This window comes from Solea senegalensis, linkage group LG9 (genome assembly GCF_019176455.1).
Source record: "Solea senegalensis isolate Sse05_10M linkage group LG9, IFAPA_SoseM_1, whole genome shotgun sequence".
NCBI classification, from domain to species: Eukaryota; Metazoa; Chordata; class Actinopteri; order Pleuronectiformes; family Soleidae; genus Solea; species Solea senegalensis.
Window position 1 is genome coordinate 25,494,436 of NC_058029.1, and position 15,135 is coordinate 25,509,570.

General features: G+C 45.6%; 1 protein-coding gene and 1 long non-coding RNA gene across 5 annotated transcripts; both read left to right on the forward strand.

Annotated features, from left to right (window-relative positions):
• Window positions 1-1,243: 1,243 nt before the first annotated feature.
• On the forward strand, window positions 1,244-14,499 carry myo1eb (myosin IEb). The gene is made up of 27 exons (XM_044034996.1): window positions 1,244-1,491; window positions 2,992-3,129; window positions 4,718-4,807; window positions 4,880-4,974; window positions 5,251-5,338; window positions 5,425-5,514; window positions 5,595-5,726; window positions 5,836-5,970; window positions 6,046-6,178; window positions 6,310-6,506; window positions 7,893-7,973; window positions 8,059-8,145; window positions 8,457-8,543; window positions 8,627-8,794; window positions 9,174-9,259; window positions 9,391-9,472; window positions 9,557-9,762; window positions 9,837-9,981; window positions 10,200-10,314; window positions 10,397-10,566; window positions 10,649-10,794; window positions 11,002-11,148; window positions 11,222-11,379; window positions 11,461-11,535; window positions 11,603-11,789; window positions 11,991-12,166; window positions 14,121-14,499. Exons 1-27 carry the CDS (start codon window positions 1,489-1,491, stop codon window positions 14,195-14,197), a joined length of 3,294 nt encoding a protein of 1,097 aa, XP_043890931.1. The 5' UTR covers window positions 1,244-1,488; the 3' UTR covers window positions 14,198-14,499.
• Window positions 12,460-13,636, forward strand: LOC122775199. 4 transcript variants are annotated; one of them, XR_006361077.1, is made up of 4 exons: window positions 12,460-12,481; window positions 12,724-12,795; window positions 12,945-12,992; window positions 13,418-13,636. It is a non-coding gene; the product is annotated as an uncharacterized LOC122775199 (long non-coding RNA). The 4 variants fall into 4 exon arrangements; XR_006361075.1 differs by lacking the exon at window positions 12,460-12,481 and adding an exon at window positions 12,559-12,615; XR_006361076.1 differs by lacking the exons at window positions 12,460-12,481; window positions 12,724-12,795 and adding an exon at window positions 12,633-12,672 and having other exon boundaries at window positions 12,933-12,992.
• Window positions 14,500-15,135: the final 636 nt, after the last annotated feature.

Below are 15,135 nucleotides of genomic sequence, written 5' to 3' on the forward strand. Positions count from 1 at the left end.
TTTTTATCCAAAGTGACGAGAGGAATAAACTCCAGAGAAGAAGTCATGGAAAAAACAGTTGACTGACAGAGGGTGAGAGGGTGAGAGTGCAGGGGAGGGCCTAAGGTAACTTTCATCCATGCAGATACGTCAGAGAGAGAGAGAGACTGTGGTCGTCAGGTGGGAATGACAGATACAGCTGGGTATCCTCAGCATAGCATTGATATGAGAAGCCATGTGAGTGGATGATCTGGCCCAAAGAGGAGAGGCCCCAGCACCGAGCCTTGGGGCACCCCTGTGGCAAGGCTGTGTGGTGCAGATTTGTGACCGAGCCAGGACACATCGAACGATCGCCCAGTGAGGTAGGATTGGAACCAGGAGTGTGATTTTCCTGTGATGCCCATGTTTGAGAGTGTGGTGATACGGTGGTTAACCGCGTCACATGCTGCTGATAGAATAGCCTTCATTTTCCATTATGGTAAAAATACAACCAAATTGCTCATCCATCCTTGCACACATGCCAACAATGTTTTGGGGGCTCTTCTCTAGACTTGTGGCCCTTGGTAGACCCCTGTATTAATATAATGACAGTCATTATTTACACCAAACCAGACACCTTTTAACCTGAGATCACACATTTATTTTAAACTTACATATTCAAAGTGAAGCACTAAGTGTGCGTTAGTGAAGTTAAATTGAAAATGTGATTGATTTATACATTCAGTCATTATCAAGTTATTTAGTATGTTTAAAAAACAAAGAAACAAAAAACAACAACACTGGATTGGGTCCCCCTTAGTAGTTTGGCCCTGGTAGTCATCATGGTGAGGTGGGATTTTCTGAGGGGCGGGGCATGGTGGGATTTCAGAAGGGAAATTTATTTATTCTTATGGGGTAAAGGAGACAATGAAAGAGTGATTTTTTTTACTGTGTGGTGCACACACACACACACACGAACGCGACCAAATAAAACAGCAGGACACATGACAGGAGTGTTGTCTCTTGGACCGGCTCTGGACGGCTCTGGAGTTTAGAAGCGTCGCTCTCTGAGAGAAGAGGAAATGAGGCCATGCCTCCTTCACCTGAGTTTACAAAACACAACAAAATAAAAAACTAGCATTTACAAATATAAACAAATTCATTCCAGATAGAAATAATCAATAAAAACAATAAAAACCTGAGTGACTTTCTCCTGACAGCAGGGGGCAGCAGTGTCACTTCATTACCCAGAGTTCCACAGGTAGGAGGGGGAGGAGGAGGCGGAGCTTAACCTGCCCACACCTGCACACAGTTGAAGAGTAAAGGAAGAAAAACAGTCGAGAGAAAATGTCCAGAGATTGAAAGTCTGCTGATCTGAACCGGTCTGATCCAGACTCACCTGATTCAGGTCCAGTTCAGGACCTGACCCAGTCACCCTGAGTCCACGCGAGTCCACCTGAGTCCACCTGGAAACACCCAAGACTGAAGTTTCTTCAACTTTTACCTGAAACAGGAAGTGAAGACAGCAAGATGGTGAGTTCACGCCTTTACTGAGTCACAGTCTGAAGACCAGGACACTAACCTGGACCTGGTCCCAGGACCTGGATCTGATCATTAATACTGATCAGGAAGTCCTGGTTCTGTTTGATTGTGACTCAAACTTTCAAACCTTAGACCTTCAGTTTGATCCCTTTTTATGATCAATGGGATTTTAATGATTGATTATGTTATTGATTTTAGTGATTGATTATATCATAGATTATATTATTGATTACATTATTGATTACATTATTGATTATATTATTGATCATATCATAGATTTATGTTATTAATTATATTATTGATTTTAATGATTGATTATATAATCGATTATATTATTGATTATATCATAGATTATATTATTGATTATACCATTGATTATATTATTGATTAGTAGCTGATCACATTTGTGACACTTTGACCTCCTGTGACCCGGGGTGACTATTGAGAGCGTGCAGGTTCAAAGGTTGTGATGATTCTTCAGAGAAAATGCATCACAATTCAACGATTGTTAATGTTTAATAAACGTAAACAAACAACAGAAATGTTGATAATGACACAGCGCCCTCTTCATCATCTACCACTTTATTCTTCACCAGAGGGGCGCTGTCAATCTCAGCTGATATAGGGCGATAGGCGGGGTCACACACACAAACAACCATTCACTCTCACACCTATGGTCAATTCAGAGACACTACTTGACCTAATCCCCCCATATTGCATGTTTTTGGACTGTTGGAAGAAGCTGGAGAACCCGGAGAAAACCCACGCACACACACGGGGAGAACATGCAAACTCCATGCAGAAAGACCCAAACGGGGCTTGAACCCGGGTCTTCTTGCTGCAAAAGCAAGAGTGCTAACCACTACACCAACCGTGTGGCTAAATCAATTCAATTCAATTCAATTTTATTTGTATAGCACCAAATCATAACATACATGATCTCAGGTCTGTACATAGACAACATCAAAGAGAGCAGAGAAACACAACAGTTCACACAATGAGCAAACACTAGGCATCAGTGGAGAGAAAAAACTCCTTCTTAACAGAAGAACCAGGCTCAGAGATGTGCGGTCATCTGCCAGAGGGAACAATCATAACATTGTTTCATGACCTCATGATGACGTCATCACTGACAGCAGCTGTTTCTATAGAAACATGTTTGTCATGTGACAATAATCAGCTGATGACCTTTGACAAATCAACCAATCAGTCAATATTTATTCATTATCATGTTTTAATATAGTGCTCATTCTTGTCTTTGTGTACTTGTGAAGACATTTCCCTAAAACACACACACACACACACACTGCAGACAGGTTGGGACAAACGTGTCCAGACGTCTCTGCCGCTCTGATCCTGAACAGGACATGATCCCACAAGACAGAGGAATGCTGGGAATTCACACACACACACACACAGTCAGTTGTAAATGTAACTCATCAGTTTATCAATCACTGACCCTGCCCCCTTCCCTCTGCTCCTCCCCCTCAGGGCAGTAAGGAGCGTTACCATTGGCAGGCTCAGAACGTGAAGGTGAGCGGCGTGGACGACATGGTCCTTCTGTCCAAGGTCAACGAGGACGCCATCACGGACAACCTGAAGAAGAGATACATGGACGATTACATCTTTGTATCCTCACTTCACTCTGAGGGACACACATGTGTCCTCTGAACATGTCCAGGAGACAGAGACACATGTCTTCTGTGAGAGTGTTTGCCAGACTTCTTCAGGGCTGCTCCCCACAGGTCAAAGGTCACAGTTCTGTTTCCACCAAAATCATCACAAACAAACGTTAGCTCATGTTAGCTTAGCTCACAGGTGGCAATTTGGCTAATTCAATTCAATTCAATTCAATTCAATTTTATTTGTATAGCGCCAAATCACAACATACATGATCTCAGGTCTGTACATAGACAACATCAAAGAGAGCAGAGACCCCCAACAGTTCACACAATGAGCAAACACTAGGCATCAGTGGAGAGAAAAAACTCCCTCTTAACAGAAGAAATCTCTGACAGAACCAGGCTCAGATATGTGTGGTCATCTGCCTCAACCGGTTGGGGTGAAAGGAAAAATGGGGGATAGTGGAGAGGTGGGGGACAGAAAATGGGGGGAGAGAAAGGACAAGAGGGAGATGAGGGATAGACAGAAGAGAGAGAGGGAGACCAGCAGCAGATACACAACAACTGTATCAGGTTACAAGTTTATACAGTTACTGATATCGACTTTTTAATTTACAAAATAATAATAATGGTGACGATGAGCGTAGCCTCGGAAACTGGATCTGGATCCTGCAACCTGCATGATGAGAATACAGAGAGAGAGAGAGGGAAGGAAGGAAAGACACAAACTAGGGAGAGAAAGAGACAATGTTAATGACATATAAAAAGTCATAATCAAATGCTGAGTGTGAGAGAGTGAATGTGCGTGTACCACAGGAAAATCCCCCAGCAGTTTAGTTCTATAACAGCATAACTAAGAGATGGTCCAGGTTTGAACCAGCTCTAACTATAAGCTTTATCAAAAAGGAAAGTTTTAAGTTTAACTTTAAATACAGAGAGAGTGTCCGCCTCCCGAACTATCATTGGAATCTGGTTCCACAGGAGAGGAGCCTGGTAGCTAAAGGCTCTGCCTCCCATTCTACTCTTACAGACTCTGGGAACCACAAGTAAACCTGTATTTTGTGACCTAAGTGGTCTATTAGGATGATAGGGTAAGACTAGGTCTTTCAGGTATGAAGGGGCGTGACCATTAAGTGCTTTGTACGTGAGGAGGAGGATTTTAAATTGAATTCTAAACTGTATGGGGAGCCAGTGTAGAGAAGCTAACACTGGAGTTATATGGTCTCTCTTTCTAGTTCCTGTCAGAACTCGTGCTGCAGCATTTTGAATTAACTGAAGGATTCTAACAGACTTGTTAGAACATCCTGCTAATAAGGAGTTACAGTAATCTAATCTAGATGTAACAAAAGCATGAACTAGTTTTTCAGCATCCTGTAAAGACAGAATGTTTCTAATTTTCATAATGTTCCGCAGGTGGAAGAAGGCTGTTCTGGAAATTAGTTTTATGTGTGAATCAAATGACATTTCCTAATGTTAGCGCATGTTAGCTTAGCTCACAGGTGACAGTTTGGCTAATGTGAGCTCATGCTAGATGCTTAGATGTATTGATTAGAACTGTCAGGTCCTGGTTCTGATCCTTGACCGGGTTCTATCAGACCTACATCGGTCCTGTTCTCATCTCAGTGAACCCGTTCAAACAGCTTCCGTACTTCACGGACCGGGAGGTGGAACTCTACCAGGGCGCGGTGAGATAATGACCCTTGACCTTTAACCCCACATGTAGCTGTATCATTAACCATGCCCCCTCCCCCCTCCAGGCTCAGTATGAGAACCTGCCCCACATCTACGCTCTGGCTGACAACATGTACAGAAATATGATGATTGACAGTGAGAACCAGTGTGTCATCATCAGGTAGGCGGAGCCTCACACTGTTTACCTGTGAAAATAAACCAAAAACAAGACATTTTTAAAAGTCTTTGTGGTTTGAGTCTCTGGTTGTGTGTCTTTGTGGTTTGAGTCTTTGTGGTTTGTGTCTTTGTGGTTTGAGTCTTTGTGGTTTGTGTCTTTGTGGTTTGTGTCTTTGTGGTTTGAGTCTCTGGTTGTGTGTCTTTGTGGTTTGAGTCTCTGTGGTTTTGTGTCTTTGTGGTTTGAAGCTTTGTGGTTTGAGTCTTTGTGTCTTTGTCTCAGTGGTGAAAGCGGAGCTGGAAAAACTGTTGCAGCTAAATTCATCATGAGTTACGTGTCCAAAGTGTCGGGAGGAGGAGACAAAGTACAGGTACTCTAGTCCTACAGTCAAGGATGTTGTTACCTTGGTTATTGTTGCTGATGTGTGTGTGTGTGTGTGTGTGTGTGTGTGCACAGCATGTTAAAGACATCATCCTACAGTCCAACCCCCTGCTAGAGGCGTTTGGTAATGCAAAGACAGTTCGCAACAACAACTCTAGCAGATTTGTGAGTCTGAATGTAAACATGTAAATAAACATGTGAACAAACATTTAAACAAACTAACACGTAAACACAAACATGTTCAGGGTAAATACTTTGAGATCCAGTTCAGTCGGGGCGGAGCTCCTGACGGAGGCAAGATTTCCAACTTCCTGTTGGAGAAAAGTCGAGTTGTTTCCCAGAATTCTGGCGAGAGAAACTTCCACATCTACTACCAGGTACTGCAAAAAATACTACATCTGCTACCAGGTACTGCAAAAAATACTACATCTACTACCAGGTACAGAGGGACTTATGGCTGCCCCTCTGTGTGACCTCTGACCTCAGCTGCTGGAGGGGGCGACAGCGGAGCAAAGAGAGAACCTCGGGGTCACGACCCCTGACTACTACAGCTACCTCAACCAATCAGGAACATTTACGGTGGAGGACATCGACGATAAGAAGGAGTTCACTGACACCATGGTCTGTACCTGTCTGTCTGTACCTGTCTGTCTGTGATGTACCTGTCTGTCAGTGATGTACCTGTCTGTGTCTCAGGCGGCCATGTCTGTGGTGGGTCTGACTGTTGAGGACCAGGACTCAGTTCTTCAGATCATTGCAGGAATTCTTCATCTGGGAAACATTAACTTCAGAGAAGAGAACAACTACGCTGTGGTGGAGAGCCAGGACTGTGAGTACTGACTACGCCCCCTGATCACATGACCACGCCCACTGACATAAGACATGGAGACGTCTCATGTCCACTGGTCTCACTCTGTGTCTGTCTGTGTCTCACTGTGTCTGTGTGTCTGTCCCTCTCAGTCCTGGCGTTCCCGGCGTTCCTGCTGGGAATCCCTCAGGATGGCGTGTGCAGTAAGCTGACGAGCAGAGTGATGGACAGTAAGTGGGGCGGGAAGAGCGAGTCTATCTCTGTGACTCTGAACACGGAGCAGGCGTCCTTCACCAGAGACGCCCTGTCCAAAGCTCTGTACGCTCGACTCTTTGACTTCCTGGTTCACGTGAGTTCACCTGCGATGTCACTGACTATGGAGGACGAGACATAAATACATGTATGAATAAAAGATGTCTGTGTCCGTATGTTGATGAGGTAGGAGGTCCTAGCCTCAGTCAACAGCATGATTGGTCAGATCAGAGACCCGATCCCAAGCCTTCCTCCCTGTAACGTACCGTAACGTCCTGGACCGGGAGGCAGACCTGCTCAGACCAGCGACAAATCTAGTGACTTTTTCTGGAGTTATTGGAGACTTTTTGTGGCGTTTGGAGACTTTTTGTGGCGTTTGGAGACTTTTGTGGTGTTTGGAGACGTTTGTGGTGTTAGGAGACGTTTGTGATGTTTGGAGACATTTGTTAGGAGACGTTTGTGGTGTTTGGAGATTTTGTGGTGTTAGGAGACGCTTTGTGATGTTTGGAGACGCTTGTTCTGAGACGCTTTGTGGTGTTTGGAGATGTTTGTGATGTTTGGAGACATTTGTTAGAGACGTTTGTGATGTTTAGAGACATTTGTGGTGTTAGGAAATGTTTGTGGTGTTTGGAGACGTTTGTGGTGTTTGGAGACGCTTGTGATGTTTGGAGATGTTTGTGGTGTTTGGAGACGCTGTTTGGAGACATTTAGAGACGCTTTGTGATGTTAGGAGATGTTTGGAGACGTTTGTGGTGTTTGTGGTGTTTGGAGACATTTGTTGTTTGGAGACATTTGTGATGTTTGGAGACGCTTTGTTAGGAGACGTTTGTGATGTTTGGAGACATATGTGATGTTAGGAGATGTTTGGAGACGTTTGTGGTGTTTGGAGACGTTTGTGGAGACTCGGACGTGAACGCACGTATCCCTCTGCAGTTGCCCCGCCCCCTCCCCGCAGACGCTCACCACCCCATGGCCTGGCTTACAGAGCGCGGTGTAAATGTGTCAGTACTGATGTCTGTACTGTGTCACGGAGCACATGCGGTTATATCAGGCAAATGGTAAATTATGCAATTTTGCCACTTTTAGGACGACCAATAGCTGCTCTCCTTACTCAGGAGCTGGCAACAGTGCTGAGCGCTATCCAACAGCATTCCTGTACACGACTCAGCGCCGCTAGTAAGGCAGAAGTAGTCGACCCAGATCGAGCACACTCCTGTAACCAATCATGCTGTTGACTGAGGTTAGGACCGCCTACCTCATTAACATATGGACACAGAAATACAGAAATAAATACATGTAGGTGAATAGAACGTAGAAATTAATTCAATTCAATTCAATTTTATCTGTGTAGCACCAAATCAAAACATAGATTATCTCGTCAACATCTTTTATTTATTTATACATAAGTCATGTTTCGTCCTCCATAACTGACACACCTGTGTGTGTGTGTGTGTGTGTGTGTGTGTGTGTGTGTGTGTTACAGAGCATTAATAAAGCCATGCAGAAAGATCAGGAAGAATTTAACATCGGAGTGTTGGACATCTATGGCTTTGAGATCTTCCAGGTAACAAGACATGACCTGGAGGACAGAGGACAGACACAGTCCTGCTGTCTCATAAATGTCCCTGATGGATTTGTCTTTCTTTCAGAAAAATGGTTTTGAACAATTCTGCATCAACTTTGTGAACGAGAAGCTGCAACAGATTTTTATTGAACTCACACTGAAGGCAGAACAGGTGAGTGTGTGTCTGTGTGTGTGTCTGTCTGTCTCTGTGTGTATGTGTGTGTGTGTGTGTGTCTGTCTGTGTGTGTGTGTGTGTGTGTGTCAGTGTTGTACAGTTGTGTCTTGAGTTCTCAGCGTTCTTGACAAAAAGTCACAGGACGTCTTTCACAAGAATCCAGCAGAACAATGGTCAAACTTCAACACTAGTCCGGGTTTTTTTCCGGTCTCGGTCTTGGTTTAGGCGGTCTTGACTACAAGTCTACCTGTTGTCTTCATGTCCTCTGTTGTTGACACAGTTGTGTGTCTTCATGTCCCGTGTCTCAGGACGAGTATGTCCAGGAGGGAATCAAATGGACACCGATCGAGTATTTCAACAATAAAGTGGTTTGTGACCTCATCGAGTCCAAACTGGTGAGTCGACCAATCAGAGAGCAGACCTCTTCTTACTGTAACATGTTTGATTCACTGTCCTCATCGCTGTCCTCATTACCCAGAATCCTGTTGGGATCATGAGTATCCTGGACGACGTCTGTGCTACGATGCACGCTAAAGGAGAAGGAGCCGATCAGACTCTGCTGCAGAAGCTGCAGGGACAGATGGACGGACACGAGCATTTCAGCAGCTGGAACAGAGGCTTCGTCGTCCATCACTATGCCGGCAAGGTACACACATGCAGTACACACGATGTAGTACACATGTAGTACACATGTAGTACACATGCAGTACACATGTAGTACACATGCAGTACACACGACGTACACACGACGTACACACGCAGTACACACGCAGCACACATGCAGTACACACAGTACACATGCATTTCACATGTAGTACACATGCAGTACACACACATTACACATGCAGTACACATGTAGTACACTTATAGTGCACATGCAGTACACGTAGTACACACATGCAGTACACATGTAGTACACATGTAGTACACTTATAGTAGAAACACAGTACACATATAGTACACTTATAGTGCACATGCAGTACACATGTAGTACACTCTGACTCTGTCCTCCCGTCCATGTCCAGGTTTCCTATGACGTCAGTGGCTTCTGTGAGAGAAACAGAGACGTTTTGTTTAATGACATCATCGAACTGATGCAGAGCAGTGAGTTGTAAGTAAACTACTGATGACACGCCTTCACAGTGAGGACACGCCTCCACAGTGAGGACGTGTCTCCACAGTGAGTGGACGTGTCTCCACAGTGAGGACATGTCCACACAGTGAGTGTGTGTTGTGTCTCAGTCCGTTCATCAGAGCTTTATTTCCTGAAAACCTGGAGGCGGAGAAGAGAGGGCGTCCGAGCACAGCCAGCAGCAAGATCAAGGTGAGAGAGAGAGAGAGCGAGAGAGAGAGATGTGTTGACAGGTGTTCATGTCTGGTGTGACAGTAACTCCGCCCCCTCCTGTAGAAACAAGCCAACACTCTGGTGCAGACGCTGATGAAGTGCACGCCTCACTACATCCGCTGCATCAAACCCAACGAGACCAAGCGTCCTCGGGACTGGGAGGAGAACCGTGTCCGCCACCAGGTGGAGTACCTGGGTTTGCGGGAGAACATTCGCGTCCGCCGGGCTGGATACGCCTACAGACGAGTCTTCAACAAGTTCCTGCAGAGGTCAGAGGTCAAACATGAGCTTGGCACCGTGCCGTTGATTCAGGTGTCGTCACGGTAACGATATTGTGCTGCAGGTACGCCATCCTGACCAAGGAGACGTGGCCTCACTGGAGAGGAGACCAGCGTCAGGGAGTCCTGCACCTTCTAAAATCTGTCCACATGGACCAGGACCAGTTCCAGCTGGGGAAGTCCAAAATCTTCATCAAAGCCCCAGAATCTGTATGAGATCTTTGAGGTTCTGAGCACCCCTGCTGTCGAGGACCAGCCTGAAACACACAGAGAACCAGACTCTGTGAGAGAACCAGACTCTCAGACGTGCAGTGTCTCAGGCTGGTTCTCAGAAACAGGGGAACATGAACCCACTTCAGTTGAGCAGAACCTGAGTCAGACTGAAGGATTCTGATCTGGTTCTGGTTCTGGTTCTGTTTTCTCTGCAGCTCTTCTTACTGGAAGAGATGAGGGAGAGGAAGTACAACGGTTACGCTCGGGTCATCCAGAAAGCGTGGCGTAAACACATCGCTGTCCGCAAGTACGTCAAGATGAGAGAGGAAGGTAAGACTGTGTCCACAATGTGAGACAAGGTCCGTGTCTTTGTCCTCGATCTCTTTATGAAGTGATGAGTGTTTTCTTGCAGCGTCGGACGTCCTCCTGAACAAGAAGGAACGACGCAGAAACAGCATCAATCGCAACTTTGTGGGAGACTACATCGGGACGGACAACCACCCGGAGATCCGACAGTTTGTCGGCCGGCGGGAGAGGATAGACTTCGCTGACGTGGTTCTGAAATATGACCGGAAATTCAGGGTAAAATCTCGGCCCAGGAAGAGACCAGAGACCAGGTTTCAGCAGGGCCCGTTAGAACTTTTCTTTGTTGTCTCACACACAGAGCGTCAAACGAGACCTCATCCTGAGCCCGAAGTTCCTATACCTGATCGGTCGAGAGAAGGTGAAACAGGGTCCAGATAAAGGCCAGATCCAGGAAGTTCTCAAGAGGAAGATTGAGCTCAACAATATTCAGTCTGTCTCCCTCAGGTACCTCACCAGAACCAGAACCAAGACCAGGATTAGAACTAGTACCATCACTAGAATGTGGATCTCAACTAAAACTAGAGTCAGAATCAGAATGTAATGATTTAAAATAATAATTAAAAATCATTCCCAGAGATTTTTCTGAACTTAGATCAGACCTTAAACCAAGACTGGACCTGAGCTTAGAACCTTCTTCCTCGTGTTTGTCAGCACTTTGCAGGACGACTTCTTCATCGTCCATGAGGAGGAGTATGACAGCGTCCTTCAGAGCATCTTTAAGACCGAGTTCCTCAGTCTTCTCGTCAAACGTTATCAGGAGAAAACGGAGAAGAAGCTGCCGCTCAAATTCAACAACCTGTGAGTCTGATCCTGATCTGAAAATCTAAAACCCTGCTTTCAGGTCTGAGCTGAACCCTTTCTCTTTCTCCAGTCTGGAATATAAGGTGAAGAAGGGCGGGTGGGGTCCATTCAGCTCTGCAGGATCCAGACAGATCCAGTTCCAGGTGGGTCAGGGGGACGATGCGGTCCTGAAGCCAAGTGGGAAGGTTCTGCAGGTCTCCATCGGACCGGGTCTGCCCAAGAACTCACGTAAGTCCTGACCTCAGTGTGTGTGTGTGTGTGTGTGTGTGTGTGTGCGCTCCTTCTCCTCACTTCCTGTCTGATCTGCAGGTCCAACGAGGAAGGACAACAGGAAGAGTCGCTACATGGGCGGCCAGGCTCCGCCCACCAGCCAGTATAGCTCAGGTAACTTTGAAACAATTCTTCATCACCTGATGTTTTCAGCCGTAATTTGACTCTTTTGTTTCCATAGGTTCTCGCCATAGGGTGGGTGGAGCTCCCAGAGGTGGCCCCTCCTCCAGAAGCTCCCTGTTGAGGCAACAGTCCAGCATGGAGCAGCCAAGTCTGCCCCGCCTCCAGAGCCAGCGTCGCCATGACGACCACACCCACAAACACTATGACATGGGCTTCATGGACGTTCCTGAGCAGGGAGCTGCAGGGTAATCTCCACGTTAACTAGGGTCACCAGGTTAACCAGGTTAGCCAGGTTACCAGAGTAACCAGTGTAGCCAGGATCACCAGGAGGCGGACTGTGTTGTAGTCCCTGTGTGTTGTGGTCTGTGGAAGCGGAGTCTGTTGTAATCCCTGTGTGTTGTGGTCTGTGGAGGCGGAGTCTGTTGTAATCCCTGTGTTTCCTGCAGGCTGCAGCGGCGGCGATCGAAGGAGGTGAAGCCCCTCCCAGGAGCAGGTCGACCTAAACCCGCCCCCAAACCAAAGCCTCGCTCTCCTCAGTGCAAAGCTCTTTATGCTTATGACGCCCAGGACACTGATGAGCTGAGCTTTAACGCTGATGATGTCATCGACATACTCACTGAAGGTACTTCTACTACTACTATTTCTACTACTACTACTGTTCTGAAATTAAGTGCTCTGAAAGGAGGTGTTCTTAAAGGAAGTGCTCTGAAAGGAGGTGTTCTGAATGGAGATGTTCTGAAAGGAGGTGCTCTGAATGGAGATGTTCTGAAAGGAGGTGCTCTGAAAGGAGGAAAGGAGTGCTCTGAAAGGAAGTGCTTTGAAAGGAGGTGCTCTGAAAGTCTGAAAGGAGGCGTTCTGAAAGAAAAAAGGAAGTGCTCTGAAAGGAGTGTTCTGAAAGGAGGTGAAAGGAGGTGTTAAGGAAGTGCTCTGAAAGGAGGTGCTCTGAAAGGAGATGTTCTGAAAGGAGGTGTTCTGAAAAGGAAGTGCTCTGAAAGGAGGTGCTGAAAGGAGATGTTCTGAAAGGAGATGTTCTGAAAGGAGATGTTCTGAAAGGAAGTGCTCTGAAAGGAGGTGCTCTGAAAGATGTTCTGAAAGGAGATGTTCTGAAAGGAGATGTTCTGAAAGGAGGTGTTCTAAAGGAAGTGAAGGAAGTGCTCTGAAAGGAAGTGCTGAAAGGAGGTGCTCTGAAATGAGGTGTTCTGAAATGAGGTGTTCTGAAAGGAGGTGCTCTGAAAGGAGGTGTTCTGAAAGGTGCTCTGAAAAAGGAGGTGCTCTGAAATGAGGTGTCTGAAGGAGGTGTTCTGAAAGGAGGACTGAAAGGAGTGTGAAAGGAGATGTTCTGGAAGGAGGTGTTCTGAAGGAGGTGCTCTGAAATGAGGTGAAATGAGGTGTTCTAAAAGGAAGTGCTCTGAAAGGAAGTGCTCTGAAAGGAGGTGCTCTGAAATGAGGTGTTCTGAAATGAGGTGTTAAAGGAAAAGGAAGTGCTCTGAAAGGAGGTGTTCTGAAAGGAGGTGCTTCTGGGAAGTGCTGAAAGGAGGTGCTCTGAAAGGAGGTGCTCTGAAAGGAGGTGCTCTGAAAGGAAGGCTCTGAAAGGAGGTGCTGAAAGGAGGTGTTCTAAAAGGAAGTGCTCTGAAAGGAAGTGCTCTGCTCTGAAATGCTCTTGCTCTGAAAGAGGTGTTCTGAAAGGAGGTGCTCTGAAAGGAGGTGTTCTGCTCTGAAAGGAGGTGCTCTGAAGGAGGTGTTCTGAAAAGTGCTCTGAAAGGAAGAAAGGAGATGTTCTGAAAGGAGGTGAAAGGACTCTGGAAGTGCTCTGAAAGGAGATGTTCTGAAAGGAGGTGTTCTCTGAAAGGAAGTGCTGAAAGGAAAAAAGGAGGTGCTCTGAAATGAGGTGTTCTGAAAGGAGGTGCTCTGAAAGGAGGTGTTCTGAAAGGAAGTGCTCTGAAAGGAGGTGTTCTGAAATGAGATGTTCTGAAAGGAGATGTTCTGAAAGGAGGTGCTCTGAAAGGAGGTACTTTGAAAGGAAGTGCTCTGAAAGGAGATGTTCTGAAAGGAGGTGTTCTAAAAGGAAGTGCTCTGAAAGGAAGATGCTGAAAGGAGGTGCTCTGAGGTGTTCTGAAATGAGGAAAGTGCTCTGAAAGGAGGTGTTGCTCTGAAAGGTGTTCTGAAATGTTCTGAAAGGAGGTGCTCTGAAGGAGGTGCTCTGAAAAAGGAGGTGTTCTGAAAGGAAGTGCTCTGAAAGGAAGTGCTCTGAAAGGAAGGTGCTCTGAAAGGAAGGAGTCTGAAAGGAAGTGCTGCTCTGAAAGGAGGTGTTCTGAAAGGAAGTGCTCTGAAAGGAGGTGCTCTGAAAGGAGGTGCTCTGAAAACTCCTCCATTAGCAGTTGGTACATTCCTCCTCATGAAATCAAATTAACCATAGACTGTATGAAATGAACACGGCAAAAAGTCGACCAATCAGAATCAGTACGACTACTGTTACTAAACTGATTCTGTCTCTTCTACTCTCACTCTATGTCTCTCTCTCTGTGTCTCTGTCTCTCTATGTCTCTCTGTCTCTCTCTGTGTCTCTGTGTCCTCAGATCCGTCGGGCTGGTGGTTTGGACGTCTCCGTGGCAGAGAGGGAATGTTTCCTGGGAACTACGTGGAGAAGCTGTAGACCTGACCCGACCTCTGGGGTCAGAGGTCAGCCGATCCTGGACTGTGATCCAAGTCCAGTTACTTTTAATGTCCCCATGTGACTTGAGATAACATCAGTGTTACCATGGAAACAGCCATTTCCCCCACAGGCTGCAGTAGGTATTATAGACGGACACAGACACAGACTCAAACACAGACACACAGACAGACACAGACAGAAAGAGACACAGACAGACATGGAGACAGTTGATTGTCGTTGATGAAAACTACTGAACGTCATCAGTGAAAATAAAAAAATAAACTGTTTTTATTTACATCAAATAGATTCTGTTTATTTATTATTATTTATATAGAACAACAGGGACACCTTCTGTCCTTAGACCCTCTGTCCTTAGTCCCTTTGTCCTTAGACCCTCTGTCTTTAGACCCCTGTTCTTAGATCCTCTGTCCTTAGATTTCTGACCTTAGACCCTCTGTTCTTAGACCCTCACATTGAGTGAGGACAAACTCCACAAAAACCCAGAGGAGGGATGTGTCTGTCAGGATGGACAGAATGACAGTCTGTCAATAACAACACAGTAAAAAGCAGAGAATAAAACAAAGGTTTGTTTGTTTGTTTGTGTTCATCTTATATTTCTATCTAAATAAACAAACTCCATTACCCAGAGTTCTGTGCTTCAAATACAGGTGTTTTAATCACGGTTGTTAACATTATTATTATTGACTCAGTTTTAGTCTAGTATTAAGTACTTTAAAGGGATACTTGAGTAAAAGTACAAGTAAAAGTATGATAATGCATCAAAAGTCATTTTCTGATGGTGATGTGTGAATGGGTGAAAACTGTAAACCATTGAGACTAGAAAAACTAACAGGATTAAAAGTATAGAATATATATAACAAAATAAAGTATTGGTACAACACTGGTTTTACATTTATTTGTTTATACACACACAAAGA

Bases quoted from the DNA above. Each gene is read 5' to 3' on its own strand.
- myo1eb (XM_044034996.1), top strand. The intron at 11,149-11,221 runs GTGAGTCTGATC...CTCTTTCTCCAG, and splicing joins CCGCTCAAATTCAACAACCT to TCTGGAATATAAGGTGAAGA. The intron at 11,790-11,990 runs GTAATCTCCACG...TGTTTCCTGCAG, and splicing joins CCTGAGCAGGGAGCTGCAGG to GCTGCAGCGGCGGCGATCGA.